This window comes from Lissotriton vulgaris, chromosome 7, assembly GCF_964263255.1.
Source record: "Lissotriton vulgaris chromosome 7, aLisVul1.2, whole genome shotgun sequence".
NCBI classification, from domain to species: Eukaryota; Metazoa; Chordata; class Amphibia; order Caudata; family Salamandridae; genus Lissotriton; species Lissotriton vulgaris.
The window spans coordinates 1,459,271,636-1,459,291,788 of record NC_141695.1 but is presented as its reverse complement, the minus strand read 5'-3'; the positions used below and the strand labels follow the sequence as shown (position 1 = coordinate 1,459,291,788).

At 45.6% G+C, this 20,153-nt stretch overlaps 1 protein-coding gene across 4 annotated transcripts in view; it reads left to right on the top strand.

Annotated features, from left to right (window-relative positions):
- ARHGAP40 (Rho GTPase activating protein 40) overlaps positions 1 to 19,864 on the top strand; it is a 475,540-nt gene extending 455,676 nt beyond the window's left edge. For all 4 annotated transcript variants that reach the window (XM_086932262.1, XM_086932263.1, XM_086932260.1 and 1 more), the window contains 2 exons: positions 5,109 to 5,158; positions 18,898 to 19,864. In XM_086932262.1, coding sequence (XP_086788388.1) covers positions 5,109 to 5,158; positions 18,898 to 19,004 — 157 coding nt within the window. In that variant the 3' untranslated portion in view covers positions 19,005 to 19,864. The remainder of the gene's footprint in view (positions 1 to 5,108; positions 5,159 to 18,897) is intronic.
- The last annotated feature ends 289 nt before the right edge of the window (positions 19,865 to 20,153 follow it).

Genomic DNA, 20,153 nt, shown 5'->3' with positions numbered 1-20,153 from the left:
GGCAACAGTCTCTTACATCTTTTTGAACTGACCACATGCTTTTAACGGAATGCAGACTCAATGATTGAAGTTTAGAATTCTAGCATTGTATTCAAGTGCTACCGTGATGCATTTCTGCTGCCCTACAGCATTTAGCATATAGAGAGGTGCCATGTTTGCTGCTTGTATATAAAGTGTACATGCATTACATTGTAATGAGCTAATGAGCGTAGACTGCATACTTCAAAAAGTGCTTATACTATTACTCATAGTTTACATAACAACATAATTATACTGAACATTGGTGCAATAACTTTGCGCGCCCAACAACCACTTATTCTATCAAAAATATTCTCATTTCTTACACCATATACTTAACTTCCTATACCAAAATTACTTTCTGACAGATTTCTTGTACACTTCACAATTTTTATCAAATTTAAGCACCTTCCATTAATTAGTTATTAAATAATCCTTAAAAAAGGCATGTTCCTATATGATTTCTAACATAGTTAACTTTGATTCAATAATAAAGTGCTGTGTATAGTGCAATTAAGCCCAAGTGGGCCACAATTTCAAACAAAGTTGTATAATGCCAATTTATTAAAGTAATAAAGTGCTAAATATAGTGCAGTTAAGCCCCAGTGTGCAACCCTTATCGCTTTTTTACAATTTCCTATATTTAAATAGCTTTAAGCATATATTTAACCTAATGAGATTTAAAAGATTAATCCTTTCCTGTTACACATCCATACTCCCTACACTAAAGTGTCTATGTGCTAAAAACCAAAACGCCCAAAAGAATTAAAAAAATGTAAAACCTTTTCTTGTAAAAACGTGTTTTTGTACCCCTCACTGGTTAAAGGAAACAACCAGTCAATTCGAGGTGTGTGAAAAGATCCTCCTCCCCATTTAATCCCCAATTAGTTTTTGTATTTAGTTCATTGATCTATCGGGACTCCTGTTGTCTCCGAATTTTGTCTTCATTGCCTCCTCTATTATTCCTAGTTACTGAATCAAACACAAAATATGTCAAATCCTTATCATTACTCTTATGCTCTTCTTGAAAATGGTGGGCTACCGCATAATTCCTATCTTTATTCTTGATTCCCCTTTTATGCTGCAAAAGTCCTTTATGTACTGGTAAGATCGTACTACCAACATGCATAAGTTTGCGGAGGCGTTTTAGAATGTACACTGCATAGTCACTCTTGCAGTGGTTATGTCCTTGTATTTTCTTTTTGGTATTAAGAAGCAGTACTGACCTTATATTGGCAAACCTTGCACTTACTGCATTTTTTAAAGCCCTTAATTTCTTCACAAATGTTCTTGTCTCACATTCTGGACTGCTCTTTACTGAAGCATCCCTCATTGACTTCGCACTCCTAAAAGTCAAACCTGGCTTGATAGGCAGTAGTTCACCAATTATTGGGTCATTTTTTATTAAATACCAATATTTTCGTAGTATTTTGCATATCACTCCTTGTTGCTTACTGGATGTTGCTATCAACCTAAACTGGGTTTTATTGCTTCTTTTCTTTCTTATTCTCACTTCCTGTTTTGTACTCAATCTCACTTTTTTCCTTGCTCCTTCCAAAGACTTATGGGAATGCCCCCTTTCCTGAAATATTTCAGACAATTCTACTAGCGCTCTATCTGTTTCCTGCTGCTCACTACAATTTCTTCTTGGTTAAAGGCTTTCCCCTCTTATTAGATTTTGGGGATGAAAACTAGCTGTGTATAGTAGTTCGTTTCAGCTGTTCCCTTCCTAAATAATAAAGTCTCCAATTTGTTGTTTTTAACATATACAGTTAAATCTGAGAAATAACTTCTTTATCACTGATTATACATGTAAATTGTAGATTTAGTGCATTATCATTCATTTTTTCTACAAATGACCTCACACTCTCCATTGACCTCTTCCAAATCACAGAGATCATCAATAAATCTGCTCCAAAATACCATACATTCCATCCATTAAGTCTGATATTGGTTCTGGATCACGTGCTCCTCCTGCCAGCAAGTATGCAAATTAGCATAGCTGGGGCGAAGCTGGTGCCCATCGCTGCCCACCTGATCTACCTGAAAAGCTAAATATTGGAAAAAACTGTTGTTCTCCAAACATCTTTGAGTCATGATGAGCAATATTTAGGTGTGTTTGCACAAATGTCAGTGATATAGAGCTTAAATAATGTTTGACTCCTCTTAACCCATCTTCGTGTTGAATACTCGTATATAGTGTTACTACTACGGTCAGTAGCCAGTACTCAAATCAAAGTTCTTTATTTGATCTTACAATAGAAGATCATGTAAGTTTACAATATAAAAGCACAATAAATAAGAACAATAAAACCATGAGTTGCAAGAATAAGAAAAAACAACTCCAATTTAAATTGTTAAAATCAAGATACACAAATTTCATAATATTCCTGTGTAGAGAAGAATAAAAAGAAGAATCCATAAACCTAGCAGTTGATTAAAAACTAGGCGGACAGGAAAAAAGCCACCTAGGTATACCATAACACATGGCATAAATGAAAGAAGGGCTTCATATCAGCATGAAATACGGGCTCGCAATATATTATAAAATACACAGATAAAGTGCACTTTCTTAAGAAACTCCAGACTCCTTTACAAATATCCGAGCATTCCAGCTGTTCCAAAGCTATTAAGACTACTCTGCATTTGCTAAATTTCTATTTCCGCAAGAGGGGCTATTAGAATTGTCTGGTAAGGGGAACCTAATACTTGGAAAAGAAAAACAAGATTAGCAGGGTCTGACGGGGAAAACTGTCCTAATGGAAAACCTAGTAGGCATCTGATAGACACGAATCTCAAGTACTCGCTATTCCAGGGGATATCAAAGATTTTGTAGAAAATTTCATGTACCTTGTATATAGGATGGTAGGCTTTTAAAAAATCCTTAAAAAATGATTCACATACTACAAAGTATTCTCAAACACACCCCCAACCCCAGAAACTATTGGCGACCTGGTGGATTGACTTTATCATTATCAATCTTTAGAATAAAATAAATAGCAAGTGCCTACGTGTGCTGTATGTGCAAAAACAGATGTACCTCCATACTTAAAAGACCTTGATTACACAAGTCTAATATTTCATTATTTTATTCAATACATAGCATTTTTAATTATTAAGTTGTTTATATGCCTCTTCAAATACTTATTCATTGGCCAATAGGCAAGATTACCACCCTTATCTGAGTTTTTAATAATGTATTCTGTTGTATTTCAAAGTTTATTCCTCAATTTTATTCTCTTTATTTACCATTGTTATTTATTGTTTCTTTCCTATTTGTACATGCAGATTTTTCAGCTGCTGGGTTACTAGTTCTTTAAATATATCAAGAGCATCCTTAGGTATTGCTGGCATAAATTTGGAACAGTGTTTAAAGTCATTTGGAACATCTCAGTATACATCAACGCCTAGATTCGCAAGGCCTAGATTTGTAATCACCTCTTCTTCAGTTAGTACATTTGACAAACCCAATATCTCATCTCCCAATTCCTGAAGCTCCTTCATTTTGACCACTTTAAAAAACCTTCCATAATTATTAAATCATCCTTAAAAAGGCATGTTCCTACATACCTTTTAACATAGTCATATTGCGCCAATTTGTTTCAATATAGAAGTGCTGAAAACATCCTTCGAGTAAGAAAAAATTGTAATAGACAACAGGAAATAGAACACTAGTAAAATTGTCTGAAAGACTTCGGGAAAGGGGGTATTGCCATAGGTGTATAGAGGAAGTGAGTATAAAAGTAGGATTGGGTACAAGTGAACAATTGCTATTTAGCAGAAGAAAAAAATAAGCAATAAAACTCAGTTTAGGTTGATAACATGTGTTTGTATTTTATATACATGTAGCAAAGATGGCGCCTCTTTGTGCTCTGTGTGATCAGGGCTGCAGGGCAGCCGAAATGAGTCATGGTAGCACACAAATAAAATGCTGAAATTCTAAACTCTCAAGTGTCTGTAACCTTTTTTGCTGTGGGAAGAGGATTGTTGAAGAAGTATTGTGGGGATTGCTGACTCCACTTCCGATATCAACACACCATTTGTTTAGGTGCTCGGCAGCAGCCTTCAGTCAAGGAGGAATTTGATGTTATTGCCATCGAGCCCTCCATCAAGTGATTAGTTGCGCAAGCGCTGGAGGCCTGGTACCAGAGAGTCGGAGGACGCCTGGTGCTCTGGAAGACATTCCCAGGTCTTAAATTGACATTTCTTTAGGCATGCGTGAGAGTCAGGGTGGCCCCACAGCCTCTTTCAGATACATGTTCTGCACACATGGTGATTCTCAGCAGGTAATCCTGAGTTTTAGCCTCACTAGCAAGGGCCACTTTCTTATTAACCCTTGACTGCTTGAGAGGGCACTATACCACATTATTGTTTTAGGCCTAATGGGTACACTGAAGACACCATTATAGTTGACTGGACGGTTCACCTGTTCCAGAAAATGAGTGATACATACACAAAGGCCCTGTCTCTACTTGTCAAAGGCCCAAGTTCCATTGACTGTAATTAGTGCAGAGAAAGAGAATTCAATGTGCCATATCTTTGCCCCTGGCAGTTTGATAGGTGGTCATAATGCTCGCGTGTTCAAGTTTGCAATGTAGATGACTGATTTTTGTGCTAAGGTAATGTGTAGAAATCGATAATTTTAAGCCAGACCAGAATATTCTTTGTTTCCATGCAATTCTCTTCTTTATTAGTTTCTTCCAATTTGAATTTCTTTCATCATGCACCCTCTCTATTGGTCTGTCATTTTCCTAACACTTTTTGTATCTGACTTGATTTACATATCTGTCTCAACTCTACACTCATGCAGATCTCGGTCACTAGCAACCTAGTCCAAAATGTGAGTTGATCTCCCGTCTTTCTTTGCATGTATCTTGACAAAAGTCTCTGTCTACTCTATTCTTGCATTCGGTTCAATCATTGCTTTCCTTCAATGCATTAATTTCTATGTACTCTTCAATCTCTCCAACACTCTTCTTTTTTTCTGCCCACATCTGACCGTTCTCACCCATTGTATTCACCCCTCACCTACACTTGCTACAAGTAATTTGCTGATTGTCTAATGACTATTTTTTCTAATTTTCTCCTAGCTCCATTGATTCTTCTAATCTTCTCCTGTATGAAGTTGGTGGAAATATAAGTAAGTGGACAAACACGGCCTAAATGTTAATAACAGAGAAAAGGGTGCACTGTGTTTGGGTGTTTGCTCTTAAAAATGAACGAAGCTCTACATGGTATTTTCTTACATGAGGATAAAGTTAAAATTTTAGTGTGTTTGTTCACTGTTCTAGATGCTTGCAAATATTGCTATTCGTTTTAGGCTATCTTTTGTTGTTGACGATTACGTCTATTTTTATTCATATTTATTTTTTGCACATTTTAATAGGTCGGGCATCGCACGTACTGCTCTGTGAGGCATCCTGTATTAGAGTATGGACTTGAAGGTCCACCCACTCTACGCCCATATTTTTCATTGGCTTGTGCCATCGTCCTTTGTAAATGCTGGCTTCTGATTCGTTAATAGGCTTGTTAGTTCCTCCTTAGTACCGCCTTATCTTTAATTGTAACCTCCCATGAGGACTGGCCCTTTTAGTTCTGTTGTTGCACTGTATGTCTTATTTAGTCAGCAAGCACTATTTTCTGTAATGAGTTTCTCCTACTGCAGGCACAACATGCTTTCCTGCAACATTTGGTGTGCCATGCGCCCATTCATTTTCCAAGCAGCCTGGGACAATGGCGACTGCTTCTTTGAAATGAAATAGGTCTCATTTATAACAGTTTGAGCTATTGGCATTGTAAATGACAAAGCCTTTTATTTATGTGTTAATTATCAAAATAGATAAATAAAAGGCATTGTCATTTACAATGCCTATTGCTTAAACTCTCGCAAATGTGAGACCTATTGCATTTCAAATGCTTGTTGGTCTTTGTCCTTATTTACATTCTGTGGAAAAAAAAGTTGCAACTAGTCTATGCCACATGTACTTAATACACATCTGGGCTTCATGCACGTTGGGTTTTAGTTCTGTAATTGGCCATATAGTGTCAACGTGCACTCATTCGAAAACTACTGCAGCGTAGTAGCAGCAAATGTTGATATCTTTAGCTTGTTAGTACATTAGTACATTGTATCTTTTTTAAACGTCCATGCTGTCATTCTGTTTATTTGTTAGTCTAGTTGGCAGCAGGGAATGTATTCCTGATAAACCCTAATAACCCTTTCCTCTATTTTCATAAATTAATACTGCAATGGAGATCGATTTTTTTTTCTGTAAATGTATCTGTAAAAATAAGTAAAAACTGAAACTTGTCACTATGGCCTCATTATGGGCAATTTGTGGGCCTGTTTTATTTCAGGGTTTATTATGGTCGTAGGTTCACTTGCCCCAGGTACAGAGCAAGTCCACCATGGACATGTAGAGGGCTTGCAACTTGTTGACCGTACTAGTCCAAATGGAAACACCAATGTTTTGTGTTGCCATTTGGGGACACCATGTCATGTTTCCCACTAAGAAGTGTCCTTCCAAGTCCATGACGCAATTTTGGATCCAGTCGCTAGGGTAGGCATGACCGAGGACAGTAAGGGGTTTATAGTTGAAACAATGGTAGAGTAAAAACCAGAGGAAAGGAAAAAACCTCCTAGAAGGCATTCTTCATTTTGAATAGTTTTTGTACATTTGTAAGTGTTCAATTATTTAGCAATCAGTCAGGAGATTTGAAGCGCGCTACTCACCCGTAAGGGTCTAAAGGCACGGGGGGGGGGTGCAGCTCCATATCTACCGAAGAGCCAGGTCTTGAAGCTCTTCATGAAGGTGTGCAGAGTTGGGGAGCATCTGATGCGGACCGGGAGCTTGTTACAGGCTTAGGCTGCGATGTAGGAGCGGCTCTTCCACACGATCTGATTCTGTGGATACGTGGGGTTTCTGCCAGGCCGAGATCGGTGGAGCAAAGGTTCCTTGTGGGTGCATGGCAAGGGATTCTTTTGTTTAGGTATTTGGGTCCGCTGTTGCGTAGGGATTTGTAGGCATGGGTGAGTAGCTTCAAGGTTACACCTTCTCGATCGGGAAGCCATTGGAGGTCTCGCAGGTGTTTGGTGATGTGCTCATGTTGTGGGCTTCCAAGGACGAGTCTAGCCACGGTGTTCTGGATGGTCTAGAGTTTGCGTAGAAGGGGTTTGTTGATTCCAGCATAGAAGGTGTTTCCGTAGTCTGCTAGTTATGAGTGCTTGGGTGACGGTCTTTCTGGCTTCGGGAGGATCCATTTGAAGGTCTTGCAGAGGATCCTGAGGGTTTTGAAGCAGGTGGAGGCGACTGCGTTGATCTGCCGGGTCATGGTGAGGGAAGAGTCTAGTATGATGCTGAGGTTACGGGCGTGGTCTGTAGGGGTAGAAGGGGTGCTGAGTGTGGAGGGCCAACAGGAGTTGTACCACGTGGTGGAGGAGGGTCAGAGGATTAGGACTTCTGTCTTCTTCTCTGAGTCGAATTTCAGACAGCTGCTGCTCATCCAAGCTGTGATGTCTTTTATTCCTTCTTGGAAGCTGAGGCTTGTGGTTTCGGGGTCCTTCGCTGGGTGTCGTCGGTGTAGGATACAATGCTAAGTCCATGCTGTCTAATGATGGTGGCGAGAGGGGCCATGTAGATGTTGAAGAGCGTAAGACTGAGCGATGATCCTTGTTGTACTCCACAGTTGATCTTTGTGGGTTCAGAGAGGAAAGGGGGGAGTCTGATCATTTGGGTTCTGCCAGAGAGGAAGGAGCAGAGCCAGTTATGGGCGGTTTCCTGTATCCCTGCGTTGTGGAGTCTGGCTGCCAGGGTGCTTTGGCAGACTGTGTCGAAAGTTGCGAAGAGGTCGAGTAGGATGAGGGATGTGGTGTGACCTTGGTCGAGGGGCGTGTGGATGTCGTCTGTGGCGGAAAGGAGGGCTGTCTCGGTGCTGTGGTTGCTGCAGAATCCAGATTGGGAGGGGTCGAGGATGGAGTTCTCTTTGATGAAGTTTGTCAGCTGGGAGTTGACTATCTTCTCTATGACTTTGGCTGCAAAGGGAAGGAGAGAGAGAGGTCGGTAGTACTCCAGGTCCGTTGGGTCTGCAGAGGGGCTTGACTTCTGCACATTTTCAGTCATCTGGGGAGGTTCCAGATTCAAAGGTGATGTTGATGGTGCGTTGTAGCTTGGGTGCAATGGCGGCGGCAGCTCTATGGGAGATGTGGGTGCAACGGCGGCAGCTCTATGGGAGATGTGCGGAGGGCATGGGTCGGTGGGGGCTCCTGAGTGGGTGCTCTTCATGGTAGTGCTGGTATCTTCGGTGGGTTTCCGGGCTCCAGGCGGTGATGGTGGGCTGGCTGAGGTCGCTGGAGGGAAGGGTGGTTTCTGGAGTCTGCACGCTGAAGTGGTCGTAGAGGGATTTGATTTTCAGCTGGAAGTAGGAGCCAAGCTTGTTGCAGAAGTCTTGGGAGGGAGTGACGTCTGTGGCTTCGTTGTTGGGCATGGTGAATTGCTGTATGATGAAGAGTTCTTTTGAGTTTCTGGAGTTGGTGAGGATTTTGTTCCGGATGAAGGTCTTCTTTGTGGATCTTATACGTTGGTGGTGGTCTCTCATGGCGTTCTTGTAGGTGGTCAGGTCTTCTGTGGTTTTGCTGTTACCCCATTATTTCTCGAGACGTCTACAGGAGCGTCTGGCATCTTAGAGGTCGTGGTAAACCAGGTGACTTTCAGGGGGGTGTTATCTGTTGGTGGTGCGGAGGGGTGCAAGCTGGTCTGCGCAGTTGGTGATCCAGCGGTTCAGTTCCTTGGCTGCAGAGTTGGCATCTATCGAGGCGGGGGGGGTCCCGTCTGAGGGTGGAGTTGAGGTGCTCCTCTGTTACCCTGCTCCAGTTCCTTCATGGAGGTCGAGGAGTGGGTTTGGGAGTGGTGGTGGTGTAGAAAGAGAAGTGTACGCAGTCGTGGTCCATCCAGAGGGGCTGCGTGGTGTGGTTGAAATGTATGTTGTTACCTTCTACGAAGATGGGGTCGAGGGTGTGTCCTGCCTTGTGGTTGGGGATGGTGACGAGCTGCTTCAGTCCGAGGTTGTCCAGGAGGGTGGTGGAGTTGGGGTCGCTGAGGTTGTCGATCTCGGATGAGTATGTAGTCCATGGAGGTGATGGCTTGGGGTGCAACGAGGTCCGCAATGGTAGTGGTGAACAAAGTGCTGGGGCCGGGGGGGGTCTTAGGCGAGGGTGCCATGAAGAGTGGTTCTGGGGTTGTCTGAATCTGGAAGTGAAGGTGTTTTGGCGGAGGAGGAGTCGCTTGTGGAAGAGGTGGAGAGTCGGAGGGAGTTCATGTGTGTGATGGCTAGTACTCCTCCTGGGTGGTTGGGGCATTACTTTCTCTTTATCTTGTAGCCGTCTGGGATGGCAGTGGCGATGTCAGGGCTGGCGGAGGCGTTGGTCCAGGTTTCTGTGAAGAAGGCGACATCTGGACAGAGGGTGTCAAGGAGGTTCCAGATCTCTACAGCTGGGTTGACTGTGAGGAGGGCAGCTGAGTTGTACCAGTAGGTGGCCTGAGGTCCAGGGTCCCTGGCGCTGGTCTCGGACGGGCACAGACTTGTTTGCCTTTGCCACGCCAGCTGGCGCCATTAAATAGGGGAGGGAAGTGCAGCTAGGAGGCGGGAGCAGGAAAACCTGCAGGGGGGAGTGGCTGTGGGGGCACGGAGGGCACGAAATAGGAAGGAGGCAGCCGAGGATTGAGGGGCAGATAAGAGAAAAAATAAACTAAGGCAAGATCAAAAACTGAGGGGGGATTAGAAACTGGCAAATAAAAATGAAATAGGCAACAGAATATAGGGCACCAGGGCAGACTCAATTCCCTACCTGGTAGAGGGTTGCAAGGGCAGCGGCTGAGGCACAGTCAGCGGAGCTGCAACAGGCAGAGAGTTGGTTCACTGACCAGGAGGTCAGAGGTCCAACAATAATACAACTATTTAGCTTATATATAGGTGTACCCTGTGCTGGCAGAAAATTGAACTGAGGCACATTGAGATGAGGTGAGCCTTCAAGGCCACCTAACTTTGCCCAGTTGAGTGGCTTGGAGTATGAGGAACTCAGATACCCTGGATCCACTATCAAAATTGTTTCTGGACTTCAACTACCTTACGGGTTGATTTGAGTTAAAAAGCCACTGTAGGGGCAATCCTAAGCTTCATGAATATTTAATGAAAATGTATTTTCAGGGAGCTCTGAAACCACAACCAAGGTCAGAAAATGCACGTAAGAAGAGCGACTCCTTTGTATTCAGAGAGGTTTGGGCTGACTGCCTTTCCATGTAATTAATGTACAATTTACCTTTTGCTTTAAATTTAAATGCTGATCTTTGATTAATCTATTATGTAGCTGTAACTCTGACGTCTGATAGATGTTACAATTATCCGACTAAATTGTGTTCATGTTTCCAAAACCTTGGAAAGGTGAAAAGATTGTATGGCGCTACTGGAACTCAAACATGTGCCATTCACATGGCATTCAGTCCTTGGCTGATGGCACATGAAAACTCTGGGCTGTCATCTGGGGATTCCCTCCTGTGGAATATGAGTTACATACAGAAGGGGTTACTGGAATTATGCAAACTTGCAGCTGCAGCATTTTCCGCAAAGTTACAGAGTTGCTTCATTTACCACATAATTGCAATTCTCCTATTAACATGACCAGAGAATCTGGATTTCATTAAAGACTGACATTATGCATTATCCTTTAATAGCAACTCACACAGCCGCACTACATCATAAAGGATAAAGTTCATCAGCTGCATAATCTGTGGATTTTGGCCCCAAAAAATGTATCAAAAGATAGCTATATGCAAGCCAGCAAAACGTGTTGCTGCTCTGTGGAAGGCCCTTCACAAAGGATGACCTGTCTCCTTTCTGTTGCTTATCTCTGTACATGTCAGTCTTCAGAAGGGTCTGTTGACCAAACTTCAGGTTCTTTAAAACACAGCCACCTGACTATTGTTAAAAGTTCCTAGGTGGCAGTTCGCAAGCCTAGTGCTTTTCAAAATTCACTGGCTCCCTATGAAGAAGAGTTTTAAATCCCTCTGCATCGCCTTTAGGTCCTTCATGGGGCAGGACCCACGTATCGTAAATGCCAGTTATCCTGGTATAACCCTCAAAGAGTTCCGATCCTCCTCGGCTAACCTGGTCAAAGTCCAAAAGCACTGGTTCGAGAGGTGGGGTGGCAGGAGTTTTGTCTCTGTTACGTCCAAACTTTGGAACACCTTGCCTTCTCGCCTGAAGTCTGCCACTGATCTGTTATCTTTTAGGAAAGCCCTCAAAACATGGCTTTTCATTCAGTAAAACAGGGCAGCCTCGCTCGACTGCTCATTCCGATCTTTACTCCTCCTTAAGTAGGGATTTTCTTTTCGTAGTGTGTTTGTTTTATTAATCATGTTCCTTTAATGGATTGACAATGGTTCCGTGTCTAATTAGAAATATCCTTATAAAACATACTAGCATTGTACCCATTCTGGGCAATACTGTGAGAAATATGTAAAGACTGGTTCGAGGCATGTGGGCTGCTGAATTCATATCTGTGCATAGATCGCCGCTTAGTGTTGGGTCCAGATGATTGCACATTGTTGTCCTGGAAGAGTCTTCGAAGTATCACGAGATAGGTGGCTCCTCCCCTGGACTACAGTGCGCATGGGCATCGCCTCCATCCCCAGATTGTTTTTTTCCACCATTGGGTTTGGATGTGTGTCGGTTCCCTCTGTCGGAACCGATAGTTGTTAACTCTCTTAACTCGAGACCAAAAGGTCTTTAGGCTTGGCGCCGGTATCGTTTTCGTTCGGGTCTTACTGTTTATTCAGCTCCGAACTCTTGCTGCCCTTCCGCGTGCTCTCGGCGCGGACGGGCCTACACGACGCTCCAGACATGGAACGGACTCCGTTTACACGGTGCCCGGTGTGCAACTCTAAATACTCGCACCTCGACGTGCACCCAGTGTGCAACACTTGTCTGTCGCCGGACCATGACGAGGCCAGGTGTATGGCCTGCTCCAAGTTCCGGTGTAAAAAGACCCTCAAGATTCGTCGCGCTGCGAGACTCCAGGCCCAGATGTCTGCGCCCCCGCCGGACGACATCTTTGAAGAAGACGTTGGAGACGAAGATGTCCAACAGGTTTTGGACTCTAGCCCTGCGTCCGAGGGGGATGCCTACGACGCAGGAGACGAGGAGTTTGACGAAGCCGGCGACGAGGTAGGGGACGACGATGGGGCCATTGCCACCGTGGGGGATAGCTCGGAGGAAGAGCATCCCCGGACTGACTCAGGGGTCGACCCCCTTCCTGCGGCCCAGGTCGAGGGATCGCCTTCGGGCCTTACCCAAGACCTCGTTCTTAGTCCAGCAGCCCCGCCTCCGGGCCCGGCCACGGACATTTTGGAGGTGCCACTCACGTTTCCAAAAACGAAAGTGAAGCCTTCGGGATCTGCAACTCCGGTTTCAAAACCGAATGTGAAAGCTGTACAGAAGGCTCTGGAGGCGTCAAAGTCTAAGAAATCCAAAATGGCCGATGTGGAGAGTCACGCCAAGATGGCCGACCCGAGGGCCTCGGGGTCGATGCCGAAGGCGAAGTCGACCGACGCGGCTGCGTCGGCGCCGAAGATGGTCGCGGTCGATGACCCAAAGAAGCCTTCGAAGAAGCGTCAAGGCGATCCCAAGGCTCTGGCTTCGCCGGCTCCGGCCGTCGGGACCAAGGACGGTGCAGCGTCGGCTCCGAAGAAGGGGCCTCTCGCCGACACCACTCCCAAGACGGGGAAATCGCCCGAGCCGGTCAATCCCTCTCCAGCCCTATCGAAGAAGGTCGAGGAGTCCCTGCAACGGATTCGGAAGGTCGCTGTGCTTCCCGAACCGGAAGAGGGGGTGTCGAAGCCCGCACTGAAGCAGTCAAAGGCGCAAACGCCTATCCGCTTCACCCTGCCGCCGAAGTTGACGCCGAAGGCTTTCGCTTCGAAGCATGGGGCAGGCGTGCCCTCGAAGGAGGTGTTGACGCCCAAAGTGTCTCCAGTGGTGTCTAAGCCTCGGCTCCAGCCGCTTGCGGAGGAAGAGCGTTGTGAGGTCATCATTGACGCCAATACAGGGAAACTGTCCCTCCTCAAAAGGAAAATCACCACGGAGCCGGTGTTGGAACATTTTCGCATTCCTCTCAAGAACAAGAAGGACTCTGAGGGTACTTCAGCACCTATGGAGCCGGCGTCTCCAAGAGACCTGCCGCGTTCACCAACTCCTTCTACCGCGGGTGATGGTGACGAGGAGGAGGTCGAGTACAACTATCCAGCGTACTCGGATCCGGAGGAAGAACATGAACCTTGGACTGCCGGAGGCGACCCCGAGGACCCGCAGTCGGGTCAAGAACCGCAGCTCTTTGCGGCGAAAACTTCGCCGACGGAGGACTCTGCAGCCTTCAACGCTTTGATCGAGAGAGCTGCAGCTAACCATGATGTCGAGCTGCACTCCGATCCTGTGGATGTGGACTTTTTATTTGACACTTTCTCAGTGGCTGAAAAGTCAATCAAGACCCTGCCAATGCTCAAAGGAGTGCTCAAGCACGCGCAGGAGGTCTTCAAGGAGCCCACTCGGGCGCGTGTTATCAATCCACGCATTGATAAGAAATATAAGGCAGCGCCCTCGGATCCAACATATATCAAAGGACACTTGCCACTGGACTCTTTGGTGGTATCCAACGCTCGCAAGAGGGCGAACTCACAGACAACTGGTGACGCTCCTCCCCCAGACAAAGAGTCGAAAATATTTGAGGCCTCAGGGAAACGGATTGCTGCACAAGCAGCTAACATTTGGCGCATCTCAAACACGCAGGCCCTACTTGCACGCTACGATAGGGCTCATTACGACACCCTAGAAGCACTGCTCCAGCACTTGCCTGACCAATACAAGGAGGCAGGGGAAATGTTAATTCAAGAGGGAAAGCTCATTACAAACGCTTCCATCAAATGTGCGCTAGATGTGGCTGATACGGCCTCCAGGGCGATCAACACCAGTGTATTGCTCAGAAGACATGCATGGCTTAGGATCTCAGGGTTTAAACCTGATATACAAACAACCATCCTGAACCAAACGGTTAATCCTGACCATTTGTTTGGACCCGAGGTTGATGTGACGCTTGAAAAGATGAAAAAAGATACAGACACTGCTAAGTCTATGGGTGCCCTCCAGTCTCAGCAGTTTCGGGGTGGTTCCTTTCACCGCTCCAATACCAGGGGCACCTCAAGGGGTCAGGCATCGCAATCCACCCAGTACTACAAGAGCAATACCCAATCCTCATACACCAACAAGGGTAGAGGTGGCTACAGAGGCAACAATGTCAAGGGCAGGGGACGTGGAAACAACAGCTCCAGGTCCACCGCCGTCAACAAGCAGTGACGTCTTGTCACTGCCCCCCGACCACACAACACCGGTCGGGGGGAGACTCCAGCAGTTCCTGCCCGTGTGGAGATCCATCACCACGGACAGGTGGGTCAAATCTCTTGTCCAGTACGGTTACTGTCTGGAACTTACTTCCACTCCACCAAACATTCCTCCACGAAGCCGTCCTATGTCCGGCGAGCACTTGCACTTGTTGCAGCAGGAAGTTCAGGTCATGCTGCAAAAAGGAGCAATAGAGCCCGTCCCACTACAAGAAAGGGGAACAGGGGTTTACTCTCTGTACTTTCTAATCCCCAAAAAGGACGGATCCCTACGGCCCATCCTGGACCTCAGGCCCCTCAACTGGTACATTCTCTCGGAGCATTTCCATATGCTCATGTTGCAGCAGGTACTCCCTCTGCTTCAACAGGGGGACTTCCTGGCTACGTTGGATCTAAAAGATGCATACTTTCATATCCCCTTGCATCCTTCCCACAGGAAGTATCTCAGATTCACAATTCAAGACCAGCCCTACCAGTTCAGGGTTCTGCCGTTCGGGGTCACCACAGCGCCAAGGGTCTTTACGAAGTGCCTGGCGACTGTGGCGGCGCATCTACGACGCCAGAACGTCCACGTCTACCCTTACCTGGACGACTGGCTCATTCAGGCAAAAACAGAGCAGCAGTGCGCCGACCACGTGTCCCGCACCATTCATCTCCTGCACGATCTGGGATTCTCTCTGAACTACCCGAAATCCCATCTCCAGCCCGCCCATGTACGACAGTATCTGGGCGCGACAATAAACACTCTGGCAGCCACTGCGCAGCCAAATTCGGTGAGAATCGCCAGTATCCAAACGCTGATCCAACGATTCAGACCTCAGCACTCGCTTCCAGCGAAGGTGTTCATGCAGTTGATAGGCATGATGGCCTCCTGCATCTCCATCGTCCCGCACGCAAGACTACATATGCGTCCGCTTCAGGAGTGCCTAGCACGTCAGTGGACTCAGGCTCATGGGCAACTGACAGACCTAGTGTTGGTGAGCGGTCGGGCATACAACTCTCTGCATTGGTGGAATCCACAAAACCTTTGCAAGGGCCGACCATTCCAAGAGCCCGTGCCACAGATTATCCTGACGACGGACGCTTCTCTCCAGGGATGGGGAGCGCATGTACTCCACTACACGGTGCAGGGACTATGGACACTACAGCAAAGGAAGATGCACATCAATGTGTTGGAACTGATGGCAATCTTCATGGCCTTGAAGGTGTTCAAAGTACATCTGTGCAACAAAGTCGTGTTGATCCGGACGGACAACATGACGGCCATGTACTACATTCAGAAGCAGGGAGGCACACACTCTCCGCAGCTGTCTCATCTGGCTCCGAGCATGTGGAAGTGGGCCATTCAGAGGAACATCTTCCTCATGGCAGAGCATCTCCCGGGCAAGGACAACCAGATGGCGGACCTGCTCAGCAGGCACAGCCATCAAATGCACGAGTGGGAGATACATTCATCAGTACTCCAACCGTACTTCCAAAGGTGGGGTCATCCAGAGATAGACCTGTTCGCCACAAAGGAGAACGCAAAATGCCAAAGCTTCGCCGCCAGGTTCCCACACCCGCAATCACAGGGCAATGCGATGTGGATGAACTGGTCAGGCAGATTTGCGTACGGTTTTCCCCCAGCACCTCTAATACCGCTGGTGGCACGCAAGCTCAGGCAGCACTCGATGACTCTCATCCTGGTTGCTCCAACGTGGGCTCGCCAACCGTGGTACACCACGTTTCTGGAACTCTCCGTGGTACCGCATCAAAGGCTTCATCTCACTCCCAGCCTTCTGACGCAGAGCCATGGCGACATTCAGCACCCAGATCCGCAACAGCTCAACCTGGCGATCTGGCTCCTGAAATCCTAGAGTTTGGCTACCTTAATCTTCCTCCCGATTGCATGAACATCATTCGGGAGGCAAGAAAGCCCACTACTAGAGCTTGTTATGCGGCTAAATGGAAGAGGTTTGTCATTTACTGTGTTAACCACGATATTGACCCGCTTGATGCTTCCATTCAAAACATCATTTGTTACCTGTTCCACCTGTATCAATGCAATTTGGCGTACTCTTCCATCCGCATTCACCTGTCTGCTATGGCAGCATACCTCCAGAATAGGCAACACCTGTCACTTTTTAAGGTCCCTGCTATCAAGGCTTTTCTGGAAGGACTCAAGAGTCATTCCGCCAAGGACCCCACCAGCTCCGGAATGGAACCTCAATGTGGTTCTTACAAGACTGATGGGTCCTCCCTTCGAGCCACTGCACTCTTGTGAGCTTCAGTTTCTGACTTGGAAGGTTGCTTTCTTAGTAGCAATTACATCGCTACGGAGGGTGAGCGAGTTGCAGGCGCTCACCATCCAAGAACCTTTCTTCCAAGTGCATGCTAACAGGGTTGTGCTCCGCACTAACCCTAAATTCTTACCCAAGGTTGTATCTCAATTCCATATGAACCAGACAATTGAGTTGCCGGTGTTTTTCCAAAACCCAGAAACGCTGGCGGAGCGAATGCTCCACACCCTTGACGTTAAAAGAGCCTTGATGTACTACGTGGACAGGACAAAAGATTTTCGCAAAACCAAGCAGCTTTTCGTTGCTTTTGCCACACACCACAAGGGAAACGCTATCTCCAAAGCTGGGATCGCTAGGTGGATCGTGAAATGCATTCAAATCTGTTACGCTAAAGCTAAACGCACTCACTATCCCACCAAGAGCCCACTCCACCAGGAAGTTGGGGGGCCTCTATGGCTTTCCTAGGTAACATTCCCTTAGAAGATATTTGTAGGGCAGCCACATGGTCTACCACACATACTTTCACTAAACATTACTGTGTAGACGTGCACTCCAAACAGCAGGCAGCTGTTGGTCAGGCTGTTCTCAAAACACTTTTTCAGACTGCTGCAGCTGGCACGGGCGGCCGCCGCTAATGGAGGGACTGCTATATATTCTATGCACAGATATGAATTCAGCAGCCCACATGCCTCGAACTGCAAATGCTACTTACCAGTATGCATCTGTTCTTGGCATGTAGGGCTGCTGACATTCATATCGCCCACCCTCCTCCCCGGCGCCTGTAGCAGCTGCAGTATTCATATATTTATATGCTCATAGCATGGTCATCACTCACATACTTCACTCCATCTCTGCCAATGGCTAAAAACAATCTGGGGATGGAGGCGATGCCCATGCGCACTGTAGTCCAGGGGAGGAGCCACCTATCTCGTGATACTTCGAAGACTCTTCCAGGACAACAATGTGCAATCATCCGGACCCAACACTAGGCGGCGATCTATGCACAGATATGAATGTCAGCAGCCCTACATGCCAAGAACAGATGCATACTGGTAAGTAGCATTTGCATTTCTTTGTCATTAATGATGTTCCCACAATGGATTGATATTGGATTCATCTTAAAACCCAAACGTTTGAATGTTATCTTAATTTGATGATCTTAACCGGAAGACGGTGTAATATGTGCGATAAAAACAATATGTGCTTGAATATGATGGGGTGGAACAATAGAATACCAGTTATTGTAATTGATTACGATGTTTTGTATAATGTGCGCACATTCAAGGGAATCATCATTGAAAGGAATAATTAAAACAATAATGATCAATCTATTCATAAGAATTACCATTAATATGGCCCACACCTGAATCCTTGTCGCTGTCCATCTGAACTACTTTCTATCTTTCTGAATTATTTTTTTCCATTTGCTCTTTTGCTCTTTTATTTTCTGGAAACCCCATTTATCTCTAGCTTACCATAAGTTATGCTTAATTTATACATATGGGATGGCTAGTCAGGAAACTCATATCCAAGGCATGAGCCTTTCTTACAAGCTGGGCAGAATAGATGTGGTATTTACTGTTCGTGGTAAGCACTATTGCCCGAGGGAAAGATATTTACCACTTGCAGTAAATGCCCCCTATTCTACGTTTCTAACATCAGAATGAAGCATAGCATACAGAATTGGTATTTAACACAACATATTCTGCATGTTTTCCCCATATACATTAAGGCACATTTGATTTAGCAGAATCTATCGGAGGACAAACGCGAGGCTGTGATATTTTTACACCACTCTTAGTTCTGATCCCTGTGAAAACATCTGTTTGCCCAAGGATCGGAATTTAGCCCTTGACTTGTGATAAGGGCCATAATGCATTAATGATTCATTTGTATGCTTTCTTTATACAGTCTGTTAAGTAAGGAAACGTATCAAAGACCATATTAATCTGTAAACAGAATCTTGCTCATAGATTACACTGACCAAGTAAGACTTAAGAATGTGGTCAGGTTGAGCATTTCTAGAGGTACAACATACGTAGGAAATGTGCGATACGCAGACTAATAGTATGAGTTAAGCGGATGAGTGCGTAATGACTGGTGGAAATAATCAATCTCCTGTATTCTTTGAATAACTGTGATATTTTGCCCAACAGGTGAGCGATGCTTGGATCCAGACACTTATCTCTTGGACTTGTATCATATCAATCCCAGTGGGGAATGGATAATAAAGCAGAACACCCCCCTGCCGCCTGTGTTCTAGGTGAAGACTGACCAGGAAGGACATTAAAAGATTCAAAACTGTGGTTCTAAATGATAGCCAAGGGACTCGCAGAAGCATCCCAAGATTGAGGTCTCCCTGAGTCGAGAAGGAAATAAGTTCATCACCATGGACCTCTGAAACCAGCTTTGGGCACCTGCTCCTGGTGCCCAAAGAAGCAGCTCTACTTACCATTCGATTACAGGTTCTGAAATGCCCTGTGGAATTTAACCTGTGCACAGACTGGGTCTGTGAGGATGTAGTGCATTAGGTTGATCTTCTGCCACCCCCCGTTGTCTGATGGACTACATTGCACTTAAGGTTGGCATCAGTGATGTAATTTTTTACCATATTTGCCTGTGTAGATCAATATGGTGAACCAACCACACAGTGCCTTCTGGATTACTTGTACTATGAGGAGGAAGAAGTAAAAAGCTGGCCCAATTGTGTTTGTGATGTTTCAAAAACGATCTGGAGACTGGGTCTTTATGGTAGCGCCATAAGAAGAGCAGACAAGATAAACAGCTCGGAGGAAGCCCAACAGTGGAAGCTCTTCAGGACCTACATACTGAAACATTAAGCAAATAATATGCGTCTATTATATAAAAATGTATAAAGGGTAACTACCACTAAAGTGTCACAGGTCCCTGACAATGCGTTGCCAATGACAAACACTGTTTCCCATTCCTGTCTTAGCTGGACCTGATGGCATAGAAATGAGATGAACACCCACTAATGTGAAATTTGCAACTCTTTTTTAGGACCATGATTGTAACCAGGTTTTTTGATAGCACTGTAGCTGTTACTGCTCAGTCTGTTACAAAGCAAATTATAAAATGGAAGCCGATATCTTCCTGCAATAACATGTGGAATTTTGTATGTTTTTGAATGTGAAGAGAAATGAGCATGTCTCATCGATGTATATATGTTGTTTAATTATACTCGCTTCTGTAACTCTGGTTGTATTATTGTGTAGTTGGACAGAAAGAGCTAATAAGGATTAGGAAAGCCAGCATGTCTTGATTTAATATGATAATGCCTATAACCCAAGCACATTAAAGCCAACAGGTGAGGGCAGAGAGGGATATACTTGTAAAGTAATCCCTGGAGCTGTTCAATTCAAGCATTGGCGTGGAGGTGGAAGGGTACACC